The sequence below is a fragment of the Periplaneta americana genome, chromosome 17 (assembly GCF_040183065.1).
Source record: "Periplaneta americana isolate PAMFEO1 chromosome 17, P.americana_PAMFEO1_priV1, whole genome shotgun sequence".
Classification (NCBI taxonomy): Eukaryota; Metazoa; Arthropoda; class Insecta; order Blattodea; family Blattidae; genus Periplaneta; species Periplaneta americana.
The window spans coordinates 57,038,582-57,056,456 of NC_091133.1; the positions used below are offsets into that span (position 1 = coordinate 57,038,582).

Sequence of the window (17,875 nt, forward strand, 5' to 3'; positions counted from 1 at the left end):
ATTTACAACCAGTAATTTTATGATCTCTGCCATGGTAGCTGGTATTTAGTTATGTTATAAGTGCACATCGGAAACCATATTTACCAAATATGAACAACTCTAAATTATATCCTTGTGAACTTGTAGTGTTAATGATAATTGAATCAATTTGAGATCAATTGTATTTATATGTATGAAGGAATGATGAAAGGTATCTTTTTATTTAAGCATTGTTCAATCTGAATGTTAAATTGTTGAATTAATTTTAATGTTGGCCGTTATTAACTATAAATGTTTTCCCCACTTGTTACGTTGGGTTTTTATTTCACTGCCGATCCAACCTAGTGGAATTGCAATATTACTACCTTATCCTCCTTGTAAAATAATCCACGGCACGTTTAAAATGTTAGGTTTCACATGTAAACAAATTGATATTGCTACTGTTATTACATTTTTCAATCTGAACTGCGGAAAAGGTGATATGAAGAGACTTTTAATGAGTAATGATTACGACACTGTTACAAAGAAAGTTTTCTTTCTCACATGTTTCTTTAGATAAGATACGAGTATATAAGTTTACAAAGTACCTAGTCACCTAAATCACACCACCCTGACGTTACCACTGTCGCAACGGTTTTGGAGAACTGGGTGTAACAACGCAACATATGCACGTAAGCTACAGTATAGAGTACCTGGAATTTTTTCACATTGGCCGTAATCTTTGTGGATGGGGATTGCCCCAACAAGTGTGTGGATAGTAGTATTCATCAACTATGAATCGTCATTCTGAAGGACTGCAGACTGTAAATTTAGCCTGAATAGAAAGGAAAATGTGTAATTCACGTAGAAGTGATTTTTTGTACAGAAGACACAAAAGTAGCACCAATAGGAGCATCCGTGTCGGAATGAAGAAAGTACAAATTTTTTGCTCAAATTCTCATCCACAGGCCAAGAAACAATATAACTATGATCTACACATACAAATTAAGCTGGAATATGTGCAAGCACGCTTTAGGCTGGCTGCTCAGTGCTTTGTCTGACGTAATATGAGGGCAGTCATTTATATTTAGTGCACACTACACCATTTATATACTTGGGAGCCCTCCAGGGACAAGGATATGAATGGAGAGCACGGATGGAAAAACAAGTGCCGTTGGGACTATGTGACGTAACAATTTGCAAATATATTGTAAGTTGATTGACGGAGGGGTTTTATATATTTGCATTTCTGAACGATACCAATGTACGTCAATTTGTAATTCTAATTTTAATTTAAATATAAACTCGCCTTCATTTCATCATCTGTATAAATATGTTGCTTAAATATTGTACTAAACGGCTTATGCACCTCATTTTGCGCCGACCTGCTGGCCATGCAGGTATTTCAAAGCAGTCATATTCCTTACAATTTATGTTATAAACCATAGCCTATCATAATGAATCCTGTAGATTCAAAATCCCCTATAGACCTACCCACTTTCACAAATTGAAGGATTTTGACAGAAACTGGTGGAAAATGGAGGGAATTTCCATCGTAACAGTGACTATTAACAAATCTTTTGGCTTAAATTTAGCGACTTTAAGGAATTCAAACTATATAAATCATTAAACTTCATCCTTAGAATGCAATATATGGACATAACGCAATTGTGAACAAAATGTCTTCAGGGAATTTTCAAGCTAGATTACTCATTATATCAGATTGTTTGGCCTAATGCACTTTCAAGACAAATATCAATTTCACTGTGCTGCCATCTAGCGACTGCAAAAGAAGTCACGTTATAACCCTGATGGAACTGCATGGAGTAGGCTAATAGTTTTCAGTTGTACTTCCATCTAGCGAGCGTTACCAAAAAATTATTTTCGACAGTGGAAATCCTAATGGTTGTTGTCTTTTATATGTTGTCATTTAATAACATGGAATATCTAATCTGATATATAGGATGTTTCAAAACTGACGATCATTAACTTACAGATGAAAAGTACAAACTAATCCAAGCAAAGAAGCTCCAGGAATCGTACTTTATAAATGAGAAAAGAACGAATTAGGCCTATTCTAAGAAATTTCTTTGTACTTGAAGTTCAGGGTTATCTAGTTCTGCATTTTTACTCTTCTGTTTTCTATTTTATCTAGATAAAAAGTTTACTCTGAACTTCTTTACGTTATCTAGCCTATCCTGTCTTCACGTAGATGACTAAATATGTTCATTCAATGTTTCTATATTGCCTTATCTCAACTTGACCTCCAAGTTTATTTCCCTATTAATCTTTAAGTAGGCATCAATAAAAACCCAACCATTTCATCTTGCTGAGTACATTTTTTTTACACAAGCTGTGGCAAGGTAAAAAGTTTCCTTTTTTTTTAGGTGATAATTCTACTGGGTGTTCAGTTCAAAATGTGTCTTGGCTCGCTGTATGCCGTCATGTGGCTAGCTGACGAGCCTAGAGAATTCAATCTTCCTACACTTCCGCAGCTCAGGTGTATAATCTAAGAGGCAGAGAAGTTGGCTAGCAAGTACGGCGTTCATTCTGAAGAGTACGTGCCGATACGTACGGTAACGCCGGTAGTGGCAGGAATGTGAACTGTTTGGAAATACGTACTGTCGGGATATGGGGAGAGGGTTAAGACGATTACTTACGTATTTGTTGACATTAACTTCGACGGTCAACATGGACACGGAGCATTTGATTTGTGTTGTGGAATGTTACCGTACGCAACCGATGATAACAAATACCCTGCGTACGACTTGCCGGCGCAAAACACAGTTCGAAAGAGGTTATGGTAGCACACAGACCGTACAGACCGCCATCTGTTGCCACGACGTTCAAGTTATACCGTACACGTTCTCAAGTTCAGATTGAAGAACGCCTGAAATAATAGGCAACTTTTCTAACATATAAGCTGAAACTCGCTTCAAATCGGTGACCCAACAACAGTGACGTCATGACACACTTTGAAATGAACACCCAGTATATCGAATGGTCAGTAGTGAAATCAGGGTGATTGAACAGGATAACAAAATCAGGTAATGAAAAAATGTAGGACTACTTAAGCTTGTGGTAACTCATGAATGAAATAGTTTATAATATTGAACCCTTTGAGTAAAATGGTAAGAAAACAAAACAATAACAAAATTTTACGTTATTTATAAAATCTATACATAACTTTTTATATTTAATACTAGAACCATTAGAATTGACTAGATTAGGATATTTAAAAATTTTTTACAAGTATTTGCATAAATATTTATAAATTGTATATTTATGATTTATTAAAGCGTGTAGTTTTCAGCCTTCTGTCTATATTTTAATTAGTGATGTCAAGGAAATAGTATGCACATAGTATGTCAAGTTTGGGAATTTGATAGCTATTTATTATTTAAGTATGTCAAAAGATTCAGGCCTACTTCAAGATATCATATATCTTACAAGATTTAATTTAAGGATTTCTTATCTTCAAGTTTGAACAGAATACTTAATTTTAAATAGGGAAAAATTATTAAGATCAAGTTAACTTCGCATCCACCTTAGAGAAAGAATAAAACAGCGGCACACAGTCTGATACCTAAAATCTATCTTATTACATTTAAATCATATTCTGAACCCGTCAGCTAACACAGGCGAATTAATGTCAACATTTGCGCAGACTGCTCAGCCCATTTAAATCTCGTCTCCATTTCTTTTCCTTGGCTAAGCCATACGAAGAAGGAATAATGGGCAAGCAAGACATAATAACTACGGAAGAAACGAGGGAGAAGAAGAAAAAAATCTCTGTTAGCTCTTACATTCACTTCTGCCATCTAGCGCTCGTAACTGTGAACAATAACAGTCTGTATTAGTTGCCATGGTTACCCGGAGGCTGCAGAAATGAATAACGCAATATAAAGCCCTCCGCATTGGAGATGTACAATCTTTCCCTTTCCCATTAAAGAAGAAAAAAAAAAGTCTTTGTCACAATAACACGTAATAAGCTCCTTTGCAAAAGGTATTACTCGGCATTAGTGAAGTATCTGCTCTCGGATAGCCGCTTGTACAGTGACTTAGGACAGTCATCATGATAAGTTGCCTTCCACCACTAATAAGTTAAGAAAATTAAGATTTTCTACGAATTTCTTTTGTTTGTAATGAAAAAACAATAGAAATTTCAGAAAATTAGTTTAAAGTTGCATTACGAATAAACGTGAAGTCAACTTCTCACGATACAAAATGTTTCGTTGGCCATCAATTCAGCACCACCGACTAAATTATACTCAAAAACCTAATCGTAAACGTAACAATTTCACTGAGAACATAACATACGTAAGAAAACAGCAAAATAAGTTAAGATCAATTTAACGGGTTACGTACACCTTCCAGCAGTAATTTTTTTTTGAAAATATTCAACATTTTTTTTTCTCCATTACTGTATCTTGTACAATAATGAATATTGGTATGCTTAAAACACTGTCCTGCTATATGAATATATATATATATATTTTAAGATTTAAAAAGAAATTATATTTTTTTTTCTCAAAATTCATAATGGTGGTAATTCACTGTGCAGTAATGAAGCCTTTCCCTCATAACTCAAACTTGTTAACTTTTTTATGTTCTCTTTTATTTTATTGCTGAAACTCATGTTTACAATATCATGCTCTTTCAACTACATTACTTAGTAAATAATATATATTTTTATTTTCTTTTAGAATAAAATACTGATAATTGACCATTTTTCATGAATTTATTTTATATTAGATAATCTATCAACGGTAGAGAAGTAATCTTGCATCATATTGTAGATACGACATCCATAAATACACACAGCAATTTTCATCACAGAATGTTAGATAGTTTTTGAGTTATGTGGGAAACTCATCATATCACTGCACAGTGAAATGAATTTGAAAAAAAAAAAATAGTAATTTTTTTAAACCGTAAAAATATTTTTTTTCATATAGCAGGACAGTGTTTTACACAATAATTTTCATTATTGTACAAGATACAGTAATGGAGGAAAAAATGCTGAATATTTCCAAAATTTTACTGCTGTGAACTGTACCTACCCCTTAAAGAAAATTTTTAACACTGCTTTAGCATTCTGAACTTTATACATTATTTTAATGTACCGAAGTACATAATATAATGTTTTCATCCAGACATTCTGCTTCATCGTACGATGAAAGAGTAGTAGAACGGAGAAAAATTCTCTCCGGCATCGGGATTTGAACCCGGGTTTTCAGCTCTACGTGCTGATGCTTTATCCACTAAGTCACAACGGATTCCCATCCCGGTGTCGGATCGAATCCCTTCTCAGTTTAAGTTCCTCTTTCATCGTATTCTGAACTTTGTTAGCTGATGAATTTGAGTTTTATTCTTTGAAAATACTTAAAATTTGACTTCCATAATGATGGTGGTTAAGTGAAGCGAAGTGTCTCGGATAAGAAATAAAATTACAATTCCTAGGATACAAAATTATGTAATTACATATATGCTACAAATAACTAGAATATTACCGCAGATGATGAATGATACAATTTACGCAAAAATATTTGCTGGAACACATCAAAATGAACGAAGCTTTTCTGTGTGCAGGTAACATGTACAGCAGTCGTCGGCAGAACATCAACGTAGGTGACGTCATATGAAACGCAGCCCGCCTTGCAAGACGAGGATTTGTAGAAAGTAGTAGGATGGGAGGAGGAGAGGACTGAACCTCGCCTGTATAGCCTAAAAATAATTAACCAAACTATTTATGTGCATTTCTTATTTACTCATTGTAAATAAATTTGAAATTTGTGTTAATGAAGAAAATATATTACACTGATTAAACAAGTTTTAACATCTGTTTGTTTAATCGGTACTAAGTGTACCTACTTAGTAACAGAAACTTACAATATATACATTTTACATTATTTTCTTTTAATACAGGGACATCACTTTATTTTTACTAACATTTTTAACATTAACCTGGCTATACTCGGAAACACTGTTACCCCCCTTCCATTACAGGAGTTTGGAGTTGCCAGTGTAATATGTAAACAAATCATTTTACTAGCTATAGGAGGAGAGAAAAGTAATGTATCCATTTATGTTACAGGAAATATAGTATTACAATTTTCAGTTTGGTCATTACTTTACAGTATTTTATAAAAAAAACAGTAGCATAGTAACAATTTTTTTCAAAAACTCAAATCTTCAGGCGGTTATATACATTATGTAATGTCTACTTTATTGAGCATATTACTAACCTAATTTATTCCTGAGAATTTTGTGAGCACTTTCGTAAGGAACCCCAATTTCTACAGCTAACTTCTTGACCGACTTATTACGACCTCGCTGCATTCTTTCTCTAGCATCCTCTACAGCATCTTCTGTCACCTTTGTTGGCCATCTTACACTTTTCTTCCTTTCTGTACACTCTGTTGCTCTAAATTTATCTACCAGATTAATGACATTTCTACGAAAATATTCCGTAATGATATAATCAGGAAATTGTGAGGAAAAAAAGAAAAACTGTTGTTCACGTTCGGTTATATTGTAATTCCAGTTTCCATCAACGTCCTTCATACCTACAAATAGTAAAACAAAACTCTTGTTTAAATAATGCTGTTAAGTACCGTACCATATTATAGGGTACCGTACTTTCGGTAACTCTAATCTTCACTTGTGCTCAGCCCACACAGATAAATTCAGTTATGCTACACACCATACTTGTGTAAAAATAAACTTCAATAATATAAGCTTTTTCTTCTATAGAAAATGCAACATATTTCTGAAACACACTTTACCCTGTATTGTTAATTTCATTGCTAGCAACAGCGGCCGTAAGTTTGTGTGACTGGCGTTAGGAAGAACATTAGTGAAAGGGGTGGGAGTCAAGTACATTTAGAAACGCAGGTACAATAAAAATTGAAGTAAAAATAAAATGATGTCCCTGTATTATGTAATATTATCACAGCTAGCATCGCCACTATCACCGCTGTTATCTTCATTGTTTTATAGATCATTATCTCAAAAAAATAAACCAACTCTTATAACATCGTAACCGTAACAAGAAAGCTTTACCGATCTTATCTGCGACTGGCTTGACAAATTATCAGTAAAGTGTAACGCATGTTAGTCGCAATGAACCAAGCACTGTATTTATAGATGCTTCCGTACACGTCGAAAGCGGGACGATTCTCAAGGCCTTCTGTACAATTCCAATGCCGCTGCCACTCATGCTTATCATTGACGTACTTACAAAGTGTTTATGGTTTGATTAAATACTATACGTGGGAACACAAAATGACTTGCGATCATTATATAACCTTACAATCATTATGCCACGCCACTTTAATCTGATTACTGGACATCGGAAGTTAAGGCACTAAAAATGGTATCTTAGGCGCCTAAAAAGGCTCTAAAAACAACATTGAGATTATACCGAATCACCTATAATACATAAAGTAAACTTCCATAAGACCAGCCGTTCTAGCTGGCTTTCGTAACCGGATTTCGTTACGTATCGTAGCTCCCCAAGTGCATGACCAGGCTTCGAGACTTTGGACCCGATACAATAAGTTTACTGTGTATGCACTATAGGTTGTTGACTCGCTGCAGGTAGATAGAGATGTGTTGATGTAACAACGTTGCTATTTAGAGTAGAGTACGGTGGTATGGGGAAACACACATATGTACATTCTGAAAGTAAATATACATTGCACAATGATAATATCAAAAGAATGTGAAAAGCATTTATTCTCCTGTCTTTTATAAGCATTTGTGTTTAATTATACATAGTATTAATGGTGGAAATAAGCATGTAGCAATTTTAATTTTTTTATTTATCCTATTGGTCGTCTTTAGGAAGTGCAGTTACAGTACCGAATTGCAATGTACTAGAAGATACATTCTCAGTGTCTCAAACATAAATCTTTTTCGGTTATCTGCCAAAGTTTGTACTGTAGAAAGCTGCGCTCTACGTCGCATGACGTGGCAGGAGCAAAACGAAAAATCATATCATTATTGCAGTCTCTAATAGACTCTATGTCTCGGGTGACTATGTCCCCTAATTTGCTGTTTATGTTACACAATGTTCCATATCCGTTATTTTTACATAAAATTGATTTCCACTTCTGTTTTACACGTTCAGTAACCAGTGTACTTGATGTCTCATTAATTCTCTGCATCATTTTCTAAATTAATTTGAGGGCTTCCGGTATCTCTTTCTCTGACTTTTCTAACCGTGTAATAGTTTCAGACACAGTTTGTATGAAAACCAAAATATTCGTCAGAACCTTCAAATCCAGAGCGTTTCCCTTTGCGTATTTGTTGACATTCATTCTACAGTACCCCAACTCACTGTACGCTTTACCACTATACTCAGTACGCCGTTATGCGAATTTCCCACTGAACTGCTCCATTGGGTCCGAAGTCTCGAAGCCTGTGCATGACTATGCTGAGTGGGCACAGGTCCCATACAATGGCCGAAATTTCGTGAGAAAATTTCTTCCCCATGGGACGCGAACCAGTGCGCATTCTGTAACGCGAGTTCTAGGCAGAATGCCTTAGACCATGGCGAAGGACTTCTATTGTCCACAAGAATTTTTAATTGATGAGAAGCTCCTTTCAACATCGCAGGATCGGCAATGCATTTAATTGTAAAGTGTTTTGTTGATTGCCTCGGAATTGCCCACAATGATTCGCCGACAACAGTGCACTATCTACATGTTGGTTGTCAGATTGCAATAAATAAAATGTAACTGTATGTAATGTGTTTCAATGTCAGCTTTTCTTCTGTACTACACATTTGTTTCTGTTTTCCTGTGTTCTTAATCTCGGTTTAAGCACTAGAATGCTTAAAAACAACAAAATATGCTTTTATATGTGCTAAAAGCTGAAATATGCATTAATCCCTTAAATATATACACTATAAAATCTTTGGTTGCAAATAATTTGGAAAGCATTTATATAACGGTAAAATATAATTTCCAATTAAGGAATAAAACATGAAAATATGCTAAAATCCTCCACCTAGTATTAAGTAACTGTTACCCGAAATCTGTCTTTAAGCAAAAGTCTTTAAGCGAACGACATTGTATTCTAACTTGTAAACATTTAAATTTTTGGAATATCTACTAAGTGGAGATATACAGAACAATCTATAGAATGGAGTTTTATGAATGCGAAAAGTATCGGCTAAGTAATTGAAGAATTTACTTTCGATAATATACCATTCTCTGATACGTTGAAACGGAAAGCTTGTGTGTGACGACTAATACTACGCACTAGAAGGAACAGTTAACTGAACAATATCGCTATGTCAACAGAACCCATGAAGGCTATTTAGACGAGAGATAATTTTTCTGCGTTAAGATAAAATTACAAGGTAAGCGTATGTTAGTTTTCAACAGTGGGTTCCTATGAAAGATCGATTCACAGAAATAGCAAGCTACCGAAACTGCAATGTCTGTGCCACAATGGATAAAATATGCTTAAGGAAATTTGTAATCTATGCTGAGTCAGTAGAGGATAAATTACATTCCTCTAAGTATGATTGCGTTCGAAGAAACAGATAAGAATACTTTTATATTCGTCTGGTTTCATGAACAGTGTAAGGAAAATTGCCCTCTCTCAAGATAGGAAAGCAAATTTCTAATTTAAGAGACTAAAATCACTATAAAGAGTGAAGTGAAATAATGCTGCAGATTGTAAAGGACGACAGGATACACTTAAATGAATAGGAAACCTATATTACGTTTTGTGATTAAATGCACGGTTAAATATAGATTTGAGTTCAAAGTTTCAGCAGTCTGGCAACATCGCCGCGTCCTTCTTCTAGTAATACAGAAGTAAGAGGTCAACGAACTCAGGTCTGTTTTGGTGAACTACCTTCCATCTCCCTTTCTGGCTACAATTTTGCAAACTTCTTGCAACGGTCAGTGGTTTCAAATTAGTGGTTTTTAAATTAAATTTACACGAAAACCGGCCACGCTATTGAAATACAGCAGATGGATAAACGATTCTTTATTAAATGTGCAACCGACAGATGTATATGTATATTTATATATTTATATATATATATATATATATATATATATATATATATATATCTCACGATCCTATTCACAACAGTTACCGAATACGAAGATGTTAATCATTTGGGAAAAAAAAACATTTTTTATGAGAAAACTATGGACTTTCCACCAAATATGGTGTTAAACATACAACATCAGCTATTTTCTCTGAATGTCTGCACGATTATTTCACTTCCATCCTGTAGTTCTAATAAAAAACGTCTACGTTTACTGTGTTATTACACAACATAATAGAAAAAGTGTGGGAAAGAGAACTAAACGGCTGATTTAATGTCTTTACAAGCGACCTTTGAGCCGATTTAGCTACTTAGTGTGAGGTCTAAGCCGGTGGACCACTAATTTCTCTGGATTTCGCCGTTCGACCGAAAAAAAAAACAATCTGAAGATCATTAGGCTGAAAGAAAAAATACAGCCCACTGAACGAAGTGAAGCTTACAGTTAAAAGTACGAACAGTTCGCAAGACATAGCTTCATCGGCCAAAGTTCCACGTAGCATCTATGTCGTCATTCATCACAACCATAATTCGTATTCGATGGTAGCAGAAACATGGACTTAGTTCAGCTTTACATTCATCGGAAATCTAGCAGAGCCCAGGCCACCCTAACGGGAATCCAGTAGGTCCCCGACCACCTCAACGGGAATCTACAAGAGCCCCGGGCAAACTAACGGGAATTCAGTAGAGCCCCGGCCACACGAACGATAATCCAGTAGTGCCACGGCCAACCTAACGGAAATTCAGCAGAGCCCCAGCCAAACTAACGGGAATCCACGAGGTCCGGCCACACTAACGGTAATCCAGTAGTGCCCCGGGCAATCTAACGTTAATAAAATTCAGTCTCGGCTATTTATTCGCAGTAAATTATTCTAACGGAATACTCTTTTAAACTGTAATTATCGACACCGATGTGATAGAATCAACATTCAAGGAAAGTGAACTAACATCCATGTTATTTAGGAGGGTCAGTATATCTGGGATTCATTTTCTCCAAAGTTTGCCCAAATAATTTTTACAACTCGAATTTAGTGAACGATAGACTTTCGCATATGTGAGCACGTGTTGTATAATTACTGTTCTGTTTTAGAAGGAAATGTTGGAAGAACTTCAAGTGTTAAGTTTTCAGAGACAGAAATACAGTCTTACAAGTTATACAGTAATAAAATGAAGGTGTAAGAAGTTACTTATTAACACTATATACAGAAAAATTCGTAACAAATTCCATTAGCATCACAGCAAAGAAACAGATGTAACCTATGAATGTCTGATAAATAACAGCATATCCCAAAGCAAAGATATGTACAGGAGAAAATATTATGATCTGAAAGAAAGGCACAGGAAGAAAATAAATTCAACAGCTAGCATTGAAGATTCCACCACCATCGTCACCCAACTTCACTTACCGTGACATTCTGGTGAAGATTCATCGCTGCCGTCACCACAGTCGTCCTCGCCTTCACACATCCAGGTGAGCGGAATACAGCGGCCATTGTTGCATCGGAACTGACGTAGAGAGCACACATCTGCAATAACAGAAATGGGCGTAAGTGAATAATATCGGAGTAAACCATCACTTCAAATCCCCTTGATTATTCACTTAATATACTGACTACAGATGAAGTTCAACACTTTTAAACAATATATAGGCCTAAAGGTTCTACCAGAAGTTTAAGGACATTCCTTCCACTTCTGTCCTTATCTCATGTGAAATCCCCTGATGTTTATAAAACGACCGAATGTCTGTGAAAAAATGGAGGTTTTTTTTTACTACAAACCCAAACTATCTTCCAAACTGTGGATTATATGATTTTTCTTTTATGAAATCTTATTGAAATAAAATACGAGATCTATACTGTTTGAGAAGCCTGTTACTTTAACAATACTCCAGTGTCAAATCTACGATTTCTCATGATCTATCATCCATACCATCAACATTTTCTGCGGTCAATCTGAACTCCTTGTGAGATCGCATTTTCTCCTCCCATATCTAAAATCGTTGCACCAATTCTGCACCCTACCTTATCTCGATAGATTTCGATGGAAATTAAACTTACTGCATGAAGCTTATTTTTCTCATTTTTCTTAAAAAATGAGTCATGGTCACTTCTTTTTAATCTATAATCTCCTAGGCTACGAGTGATAAATCTATCAAATGCTACATAAAAACTGTTAAAACCTTAATAAAAAGCTTCATTTCTGTTTTAATATCATGCGAAGTCAATTACATGTTAAGAAAAAGAAACATTGCACAGCGGAGTATTTATTCACTACTTGTTCCTCGCTTATTCTCTCTCCGAGCGAAGATTGTTAACCAACGCGATATTTCTAAACTACAGAAAATAATTTTCCTTAAAGGGCTAAGAGATAGCAATCAGGTTAAAATACAACTTGTAGACTAAAGAGTTATTAAATATTTCTTCATCTTGTGCAAGGCCCTTTCATTTTAGCTGTAGTACAAACATAATTATTTTTATAATAATGAATAGCAACTCATTGCAGTAAAATGTAAACCGCAGAGTTCCTCAAACCCTTAAAAAAACACTCAGACTACGAGACTAAATTTAAATTCATATAGTTTGAGAATCACAACGTAAAAGCTGCCTAGCGACAACCTGAGAAATATTTTCTGGGATTCATTACTTTAATGAAATACGAAGTGCTATAAAAGAGTAAGGCTATGTTACCACGGAAACTCAAGAGTAAGCGCACGGCAACATAAGCAAGAAGACTAGCAATGACAATGAGAAAATCTTACCGGAAACAGAAGAAAACATATCAGCTACGAAGAATTATAGCGTCTTAACAAATAAATATAGTTATTCTAAATGTACTTATCCTGCTTATACATGGAAACACGTGAACAATTCAAGCCAGTACACAGATATTTTTTATTGTAAAACTGAAATTATTGTGACATTCATTTCTCTCTACACAGGCCACAATGTAATTCATTAATTTCCTTTCAAGCCACTGCATGAATTTGTATTTTAATTCAGTTTACTAGCAGTCGACCATAGTTTCGTTAATTGGTTTTCCATTAAAACCACTACATGAAGTTTCATTTTTTTCATTTACACCAGCAGCAGAACAAAGATTTATAAAATCAATGTATACATTATGAAAAACTTTTACAAGGACAAATTAATTAATGGGAAAACAGGTGAATGCGTATGCCAGTGGACTGCAGGTTGAAGGTGGAAAAAAATCTATGAACAGTTGGGCAACTCATAGTCTATAGGCCACTGTGATATCTCAAATTTGAAAGTGGTCAAGAATGACTAGTAAATATTAGCCGGAAATACATTACCAGACTGCGACCTAGGGTCACCGATTCGAGACACTGAAGTTTAGAACGCACGGAGTATACATAACGTCATGACCCACGGGGTGGGATGGCACTGAGAGAGTACAGTTGATTTCATAATAAATTACATTACTTCTTTTCTAATTCTACTTGGCGTGGGTCCTTGCAATCACCACTTGTACCTGAAATCCTTTGAGTAAACAAGTATATTTTATTTATTTTCATTTATTTATTTGATTATTTATACATGCATAATTGTGTTAGTGTTAATTTCCCTGTTTCATAATTCACACTACTGAGGAACATGTCGAAAATGAAGAGCACCAAGCGTTCCCTTCAGAACGAACGTATAGAGAAGTTCGGAAAGGAATGTTTTCTTATTAAAGGAAAAAAGCACTGAATTTTGCAAATTGTTAAAGTCTAAGGACAGATGAAACTCGATTCTTTCAAAAGCAATGTAATTGCAAAAGGTACATACGTATAAAATATTTAATTATATAGTAAAAACTGGCCATCAACATCAAAATCAGATATAAAATATAAAAAAGAGATTTGTGTATAATGTTGATACATGCCAACATTCCTTTAGCGTTTCTTGAAAAAAAAGTTAATTTGAGTGAAAGTAGGAGATGTTTTTCTTTCGATACGTTGCAAATGTACTCGGTACCTTGTAATTCGGTGCATTGAATTGTGAACAAATGTATTTCATGTAAGTACTGCATATTTTTTTTCTTTTTTGTTCATACACAAATTTTATATTTTTAAAACTTGTATAGTATAATGTAAGTTGAAATGTGTAATGTAGGCAAATATTTGTTGTAGATCAGCCGTGGCGAAAATGTGAATCACGAGCACATTGTGGCTCGCAATGATAGCTATGCTCTCTTGCTTCCTACCTCCTCCAACTCCCACCCTCTCACTCACTGGAGTCAAACTCCGTTCCATTTGTATTTGTCTCTGACCTGCGAGTGGCGTATCGTCGCAATGTCTCTCTCGAAACCATGTACCTCCACAAAAACGAAAGTTTCAAGTAGGATGGGAGGACGCATTTTTTTGCTGCCAATATGAGAATATTAAATGTATGGTTTGTTCACAAGTATTACGAGGAAAACGGTTATATATGTTACTCATGAAACATTAAAAGATTATTATTATTATTATTATTATTATTATTATTATTAACATAAAATTTACTCTGTCACACATTAAAAGTGTTAAAATTGTTAAAAAGGTATTTACCTTCGACAGACGGCCCGTTTCGACGCTATTTGTCGTCGTCTTCAGTGTCTCTATTATTATTATTATTATTATTATTATTATTATTATTATTATTATTATTATTAACTCTGTACGTCGATCCTTTTTCAGCAGATGTACGAGTAATGCGTTTAGATCTACAATTTAAACTCTCAGATTTACAACGAGATATTAAATGAAAGCTAGATGTAAGGACTTTACAAATGTTGAACTTTTCAAATCTTTGTCAAAAATAAATAAATATCCGAAGCTTCGTTCTTTCGCTTGCTCTGTTGAAGCATGTTCGCTACAACTTACGTTTGTGAAAAATTATTTCCAACAATGAAAATAGTGAAAACCAAATTTAGATCACCACTAACAGACAAATACCTTCGTGATCAACTACGACTGGCAGTAAGTGACATAATTCCTGATTTTGAAACTGTCGCAGAGACATTCTGAAAGTTAATTTTAGGTTGTAATAATGTGTCCTATGTTTTCTTATTAATTTATTTCTTCGTTACACGTACTAAAAACTAGTTTGTAATCTTACACTGTACAAAATTATATTTAAGTGCTTGTTGTAAGGAAAATGAAAATCCGTTAATAAGTCAGACAGTTGCTTCACTTCCCTTTCGGGTGTCCGCCTCCCTCCAGGCTACAGAGTGGCTCGGCGTATGATCACATTTTCGCCACGGCTGTTGTAGATACTAGAAATGCACTGTATATATTATATTTGTGAACGTGAACATTTATTTTGTGTCCTACTGTGACTGAATGTTCACATGTTAAGGCAAGGACTAACTGCACTCTCACCCTCCCATTCCCCTCGATCTACACAAAACAGTGGTCCGTGCGTTCGTAACTTTATGCGTTTCGGTACCCTGATCCGCAGTCTGCACATTACATTACCTCGGATCTAATGGTACTACTTAACCGTAAGACCACGCGAACGATCATGGGTATAGGGCAAGATGCATTTTCTTTAGCAGCCCTCCTAAGCAAATTCCATTAGAAACCAGCGATAAGTAAGAAGCGTATTTTTCGTCGAGAAATCCACAGTGACACATAAAATAAGGTTTCCATTTCCTGGCACCGAAAGCTTTTCCTTCTGAATGTTGTAATCTGGAATCGAATTGCGGTCCCCGTGCCTATGCGACGAAAGTGCAGGCGGTGTAAAAGTGTTTAATATTCGAGGCAGCTTACAGCGACAACCCGCTCTAATGCCTTAATCCCGACTCGCTCTGGTTTGTTCCATCGGCATTTAAATGGCAAAACAACTCTGGAGCCTTAAACCTCCTGTAAGCTAGGTGAGCCCGCCCACACCACCAACTGCAGTAACGTTGAGCAGCAACCAGCAACAATCTAGTTGACGGTGGTTTACAACATGCACAGATTTACAATTTAAATTACTTGCGATTTATTCTATTTTTATTATAACCTACAGGGATTTTATGTTGCTGGAATACACCTCGAAGGTGTTTTCCTTTAAATTAAATATATTTTCAAAAGGATCGATAATAAAAAAAATTGAAGTAGCTATTGTGTGAGCTACAAACGCAACTATGTTATGCTGTGAAATAGCATTAGGTATTCTAAAAGGATTTCCGTACGGTCCAAGATCGAAATAAAGAATGGCATGGCAAATATATCGATTGAAAGACCTCCAATCGCGGTAGTAATATTGAAGGTACAGTGGAAGCTCTTAAGTTCGACAGAAATCAAGTTCGACTGCTTACGTAGGAGAATTGGACACGCCTCTCTACGGGCACTAAGAAATGGGTTTGCCATTTGAATGGGAACTTGTTTTGTGTCTTGTGGTGATACTTACTTACAAATGGCTTTTAAGGTACCCGCAGGTTCATTGCCGCCCTCACATATGCCCGCCATCGGTCCCTATCCTGTGCAAGATTAATCCAGTCTCTATCATCATATCACACCTCCCTCAAATCCATTTTAATATTATCTTCCCATCTACGCCTCAGCCTCCCCAAAGGTCTTTTTCCCCCTCTGGTCTTCCAACTAACACTCTATACGTATTTCTGGATTCGCCCATACGTGCTACATGCCCTGCCCATCTCAAACGTCTGGATTTAATGTTCCTAATTATGTCAGGTGAAGAATACAATGCATGCAGTTTACAAAATAAATAATAATACATGGGAAGTGAAAGGACTTCTTTTTGGAGCTAGGGGAACTTCATTTAAGTTAACCAAAACCATTCTCCTTTCTCTTAAATTTTCTAATGAGGACATTAACAAAATTTGTCTAATGGTAAGTTAATGAGAGATTCATTATCCATTTTAAACAATCACTTGTATAATACTATGTTTTTTTTTTTTCCACTTCATTTCATTATTCTTCAATGTATTTTCATCTCATGTTTCTCCGAAATCAAACTGTACTTTATTTTTAAATTTATCATTGTTCCGTATTCTCTCCGCAATCATATTGTATTTTTCATTTAACCTCTGCTTTGTATTCTGGATCCTAGTGGTCAGCCTTAGATTTCGGCCAGATGTCCCAAATTGTTGAATTTGTTGTTATGATACTCTTGTTAAAGAAAAACAGAATATTTTATTGATTAACGACATCCATATTTAATCACTGGTTTTAAATTAATAAACTCTTCTTTTTCTATTTGAGAATTGCGCCGTTTGAGAGACTGTACTAGAAGCGCATACACAAGTCTCAGGGCGGGTAGGAAATGCAAGTACAGTACTGTATTCGTTGATGGATAACCAATAAGAATTTGTATTCATTTCACCTGCCACATCCACTACCCTTATTGGACTGAACTTTCAATTCTGTTCAGTCGAACTTAGAAGAGTCCACTGTATAATGAAATAGAAGTTTACTGAATTAAGTCCAACAGTATAAAAGCTTAGTAATTTATGAAGTTAGAATTATAGCAATGTAATATGGAGAAAGAACATATGGGATGAGATTGGGGAAGTACTAAATTAACCAGGCATGTCCTTCATATTTTATTTAAATTGCAGAGCTATTCATTTTATTTCAAAGTTCAGTTCAAGACGCTACAATGAAATAATGCGCTCTAGCGGTAAATTACAACATTATTTGATGATTAATTAGGAAATGCGGACAAGTGAGCAACACTATAATAAAAATCCGAACGCAATGAATTTTTTCCGGTAACTGACCTCCTACCTTTAAGGTTCTAATACCCAAAAGTTTTGTTCTGAACAATAATGTTCCGTTTTGAAAAATTCGCTTTTAGTAAATTTATACACCATCTTGATTTAGATCAAATTCACAGTTATTGTTCCATTTCTTATGAT

General features: G+C 35.2%; 1 protein-coding gene across 1 annotated transcript in view; it reads right to left on the minus strand.

Annotated features, from left to right (window-relative positions):
• Positions 1-17,875, minus strand: part of LOC138693256 (uncharacterized) — a 457,072-nt gene that overhangs the window by 259,976 nt on the left and 179,221 nt on the right. Inside the window, exon 2 of the mRNA XM_069817092.1 lies at positions 11,437-11,556. Coding sequence (XP_069673193.1) covers positions 11,437-11,556 — 120 coding nt within the window. The remainder of the gene's footprint in view (positions 1-11,436; positions 11,557-17,875) is intronic.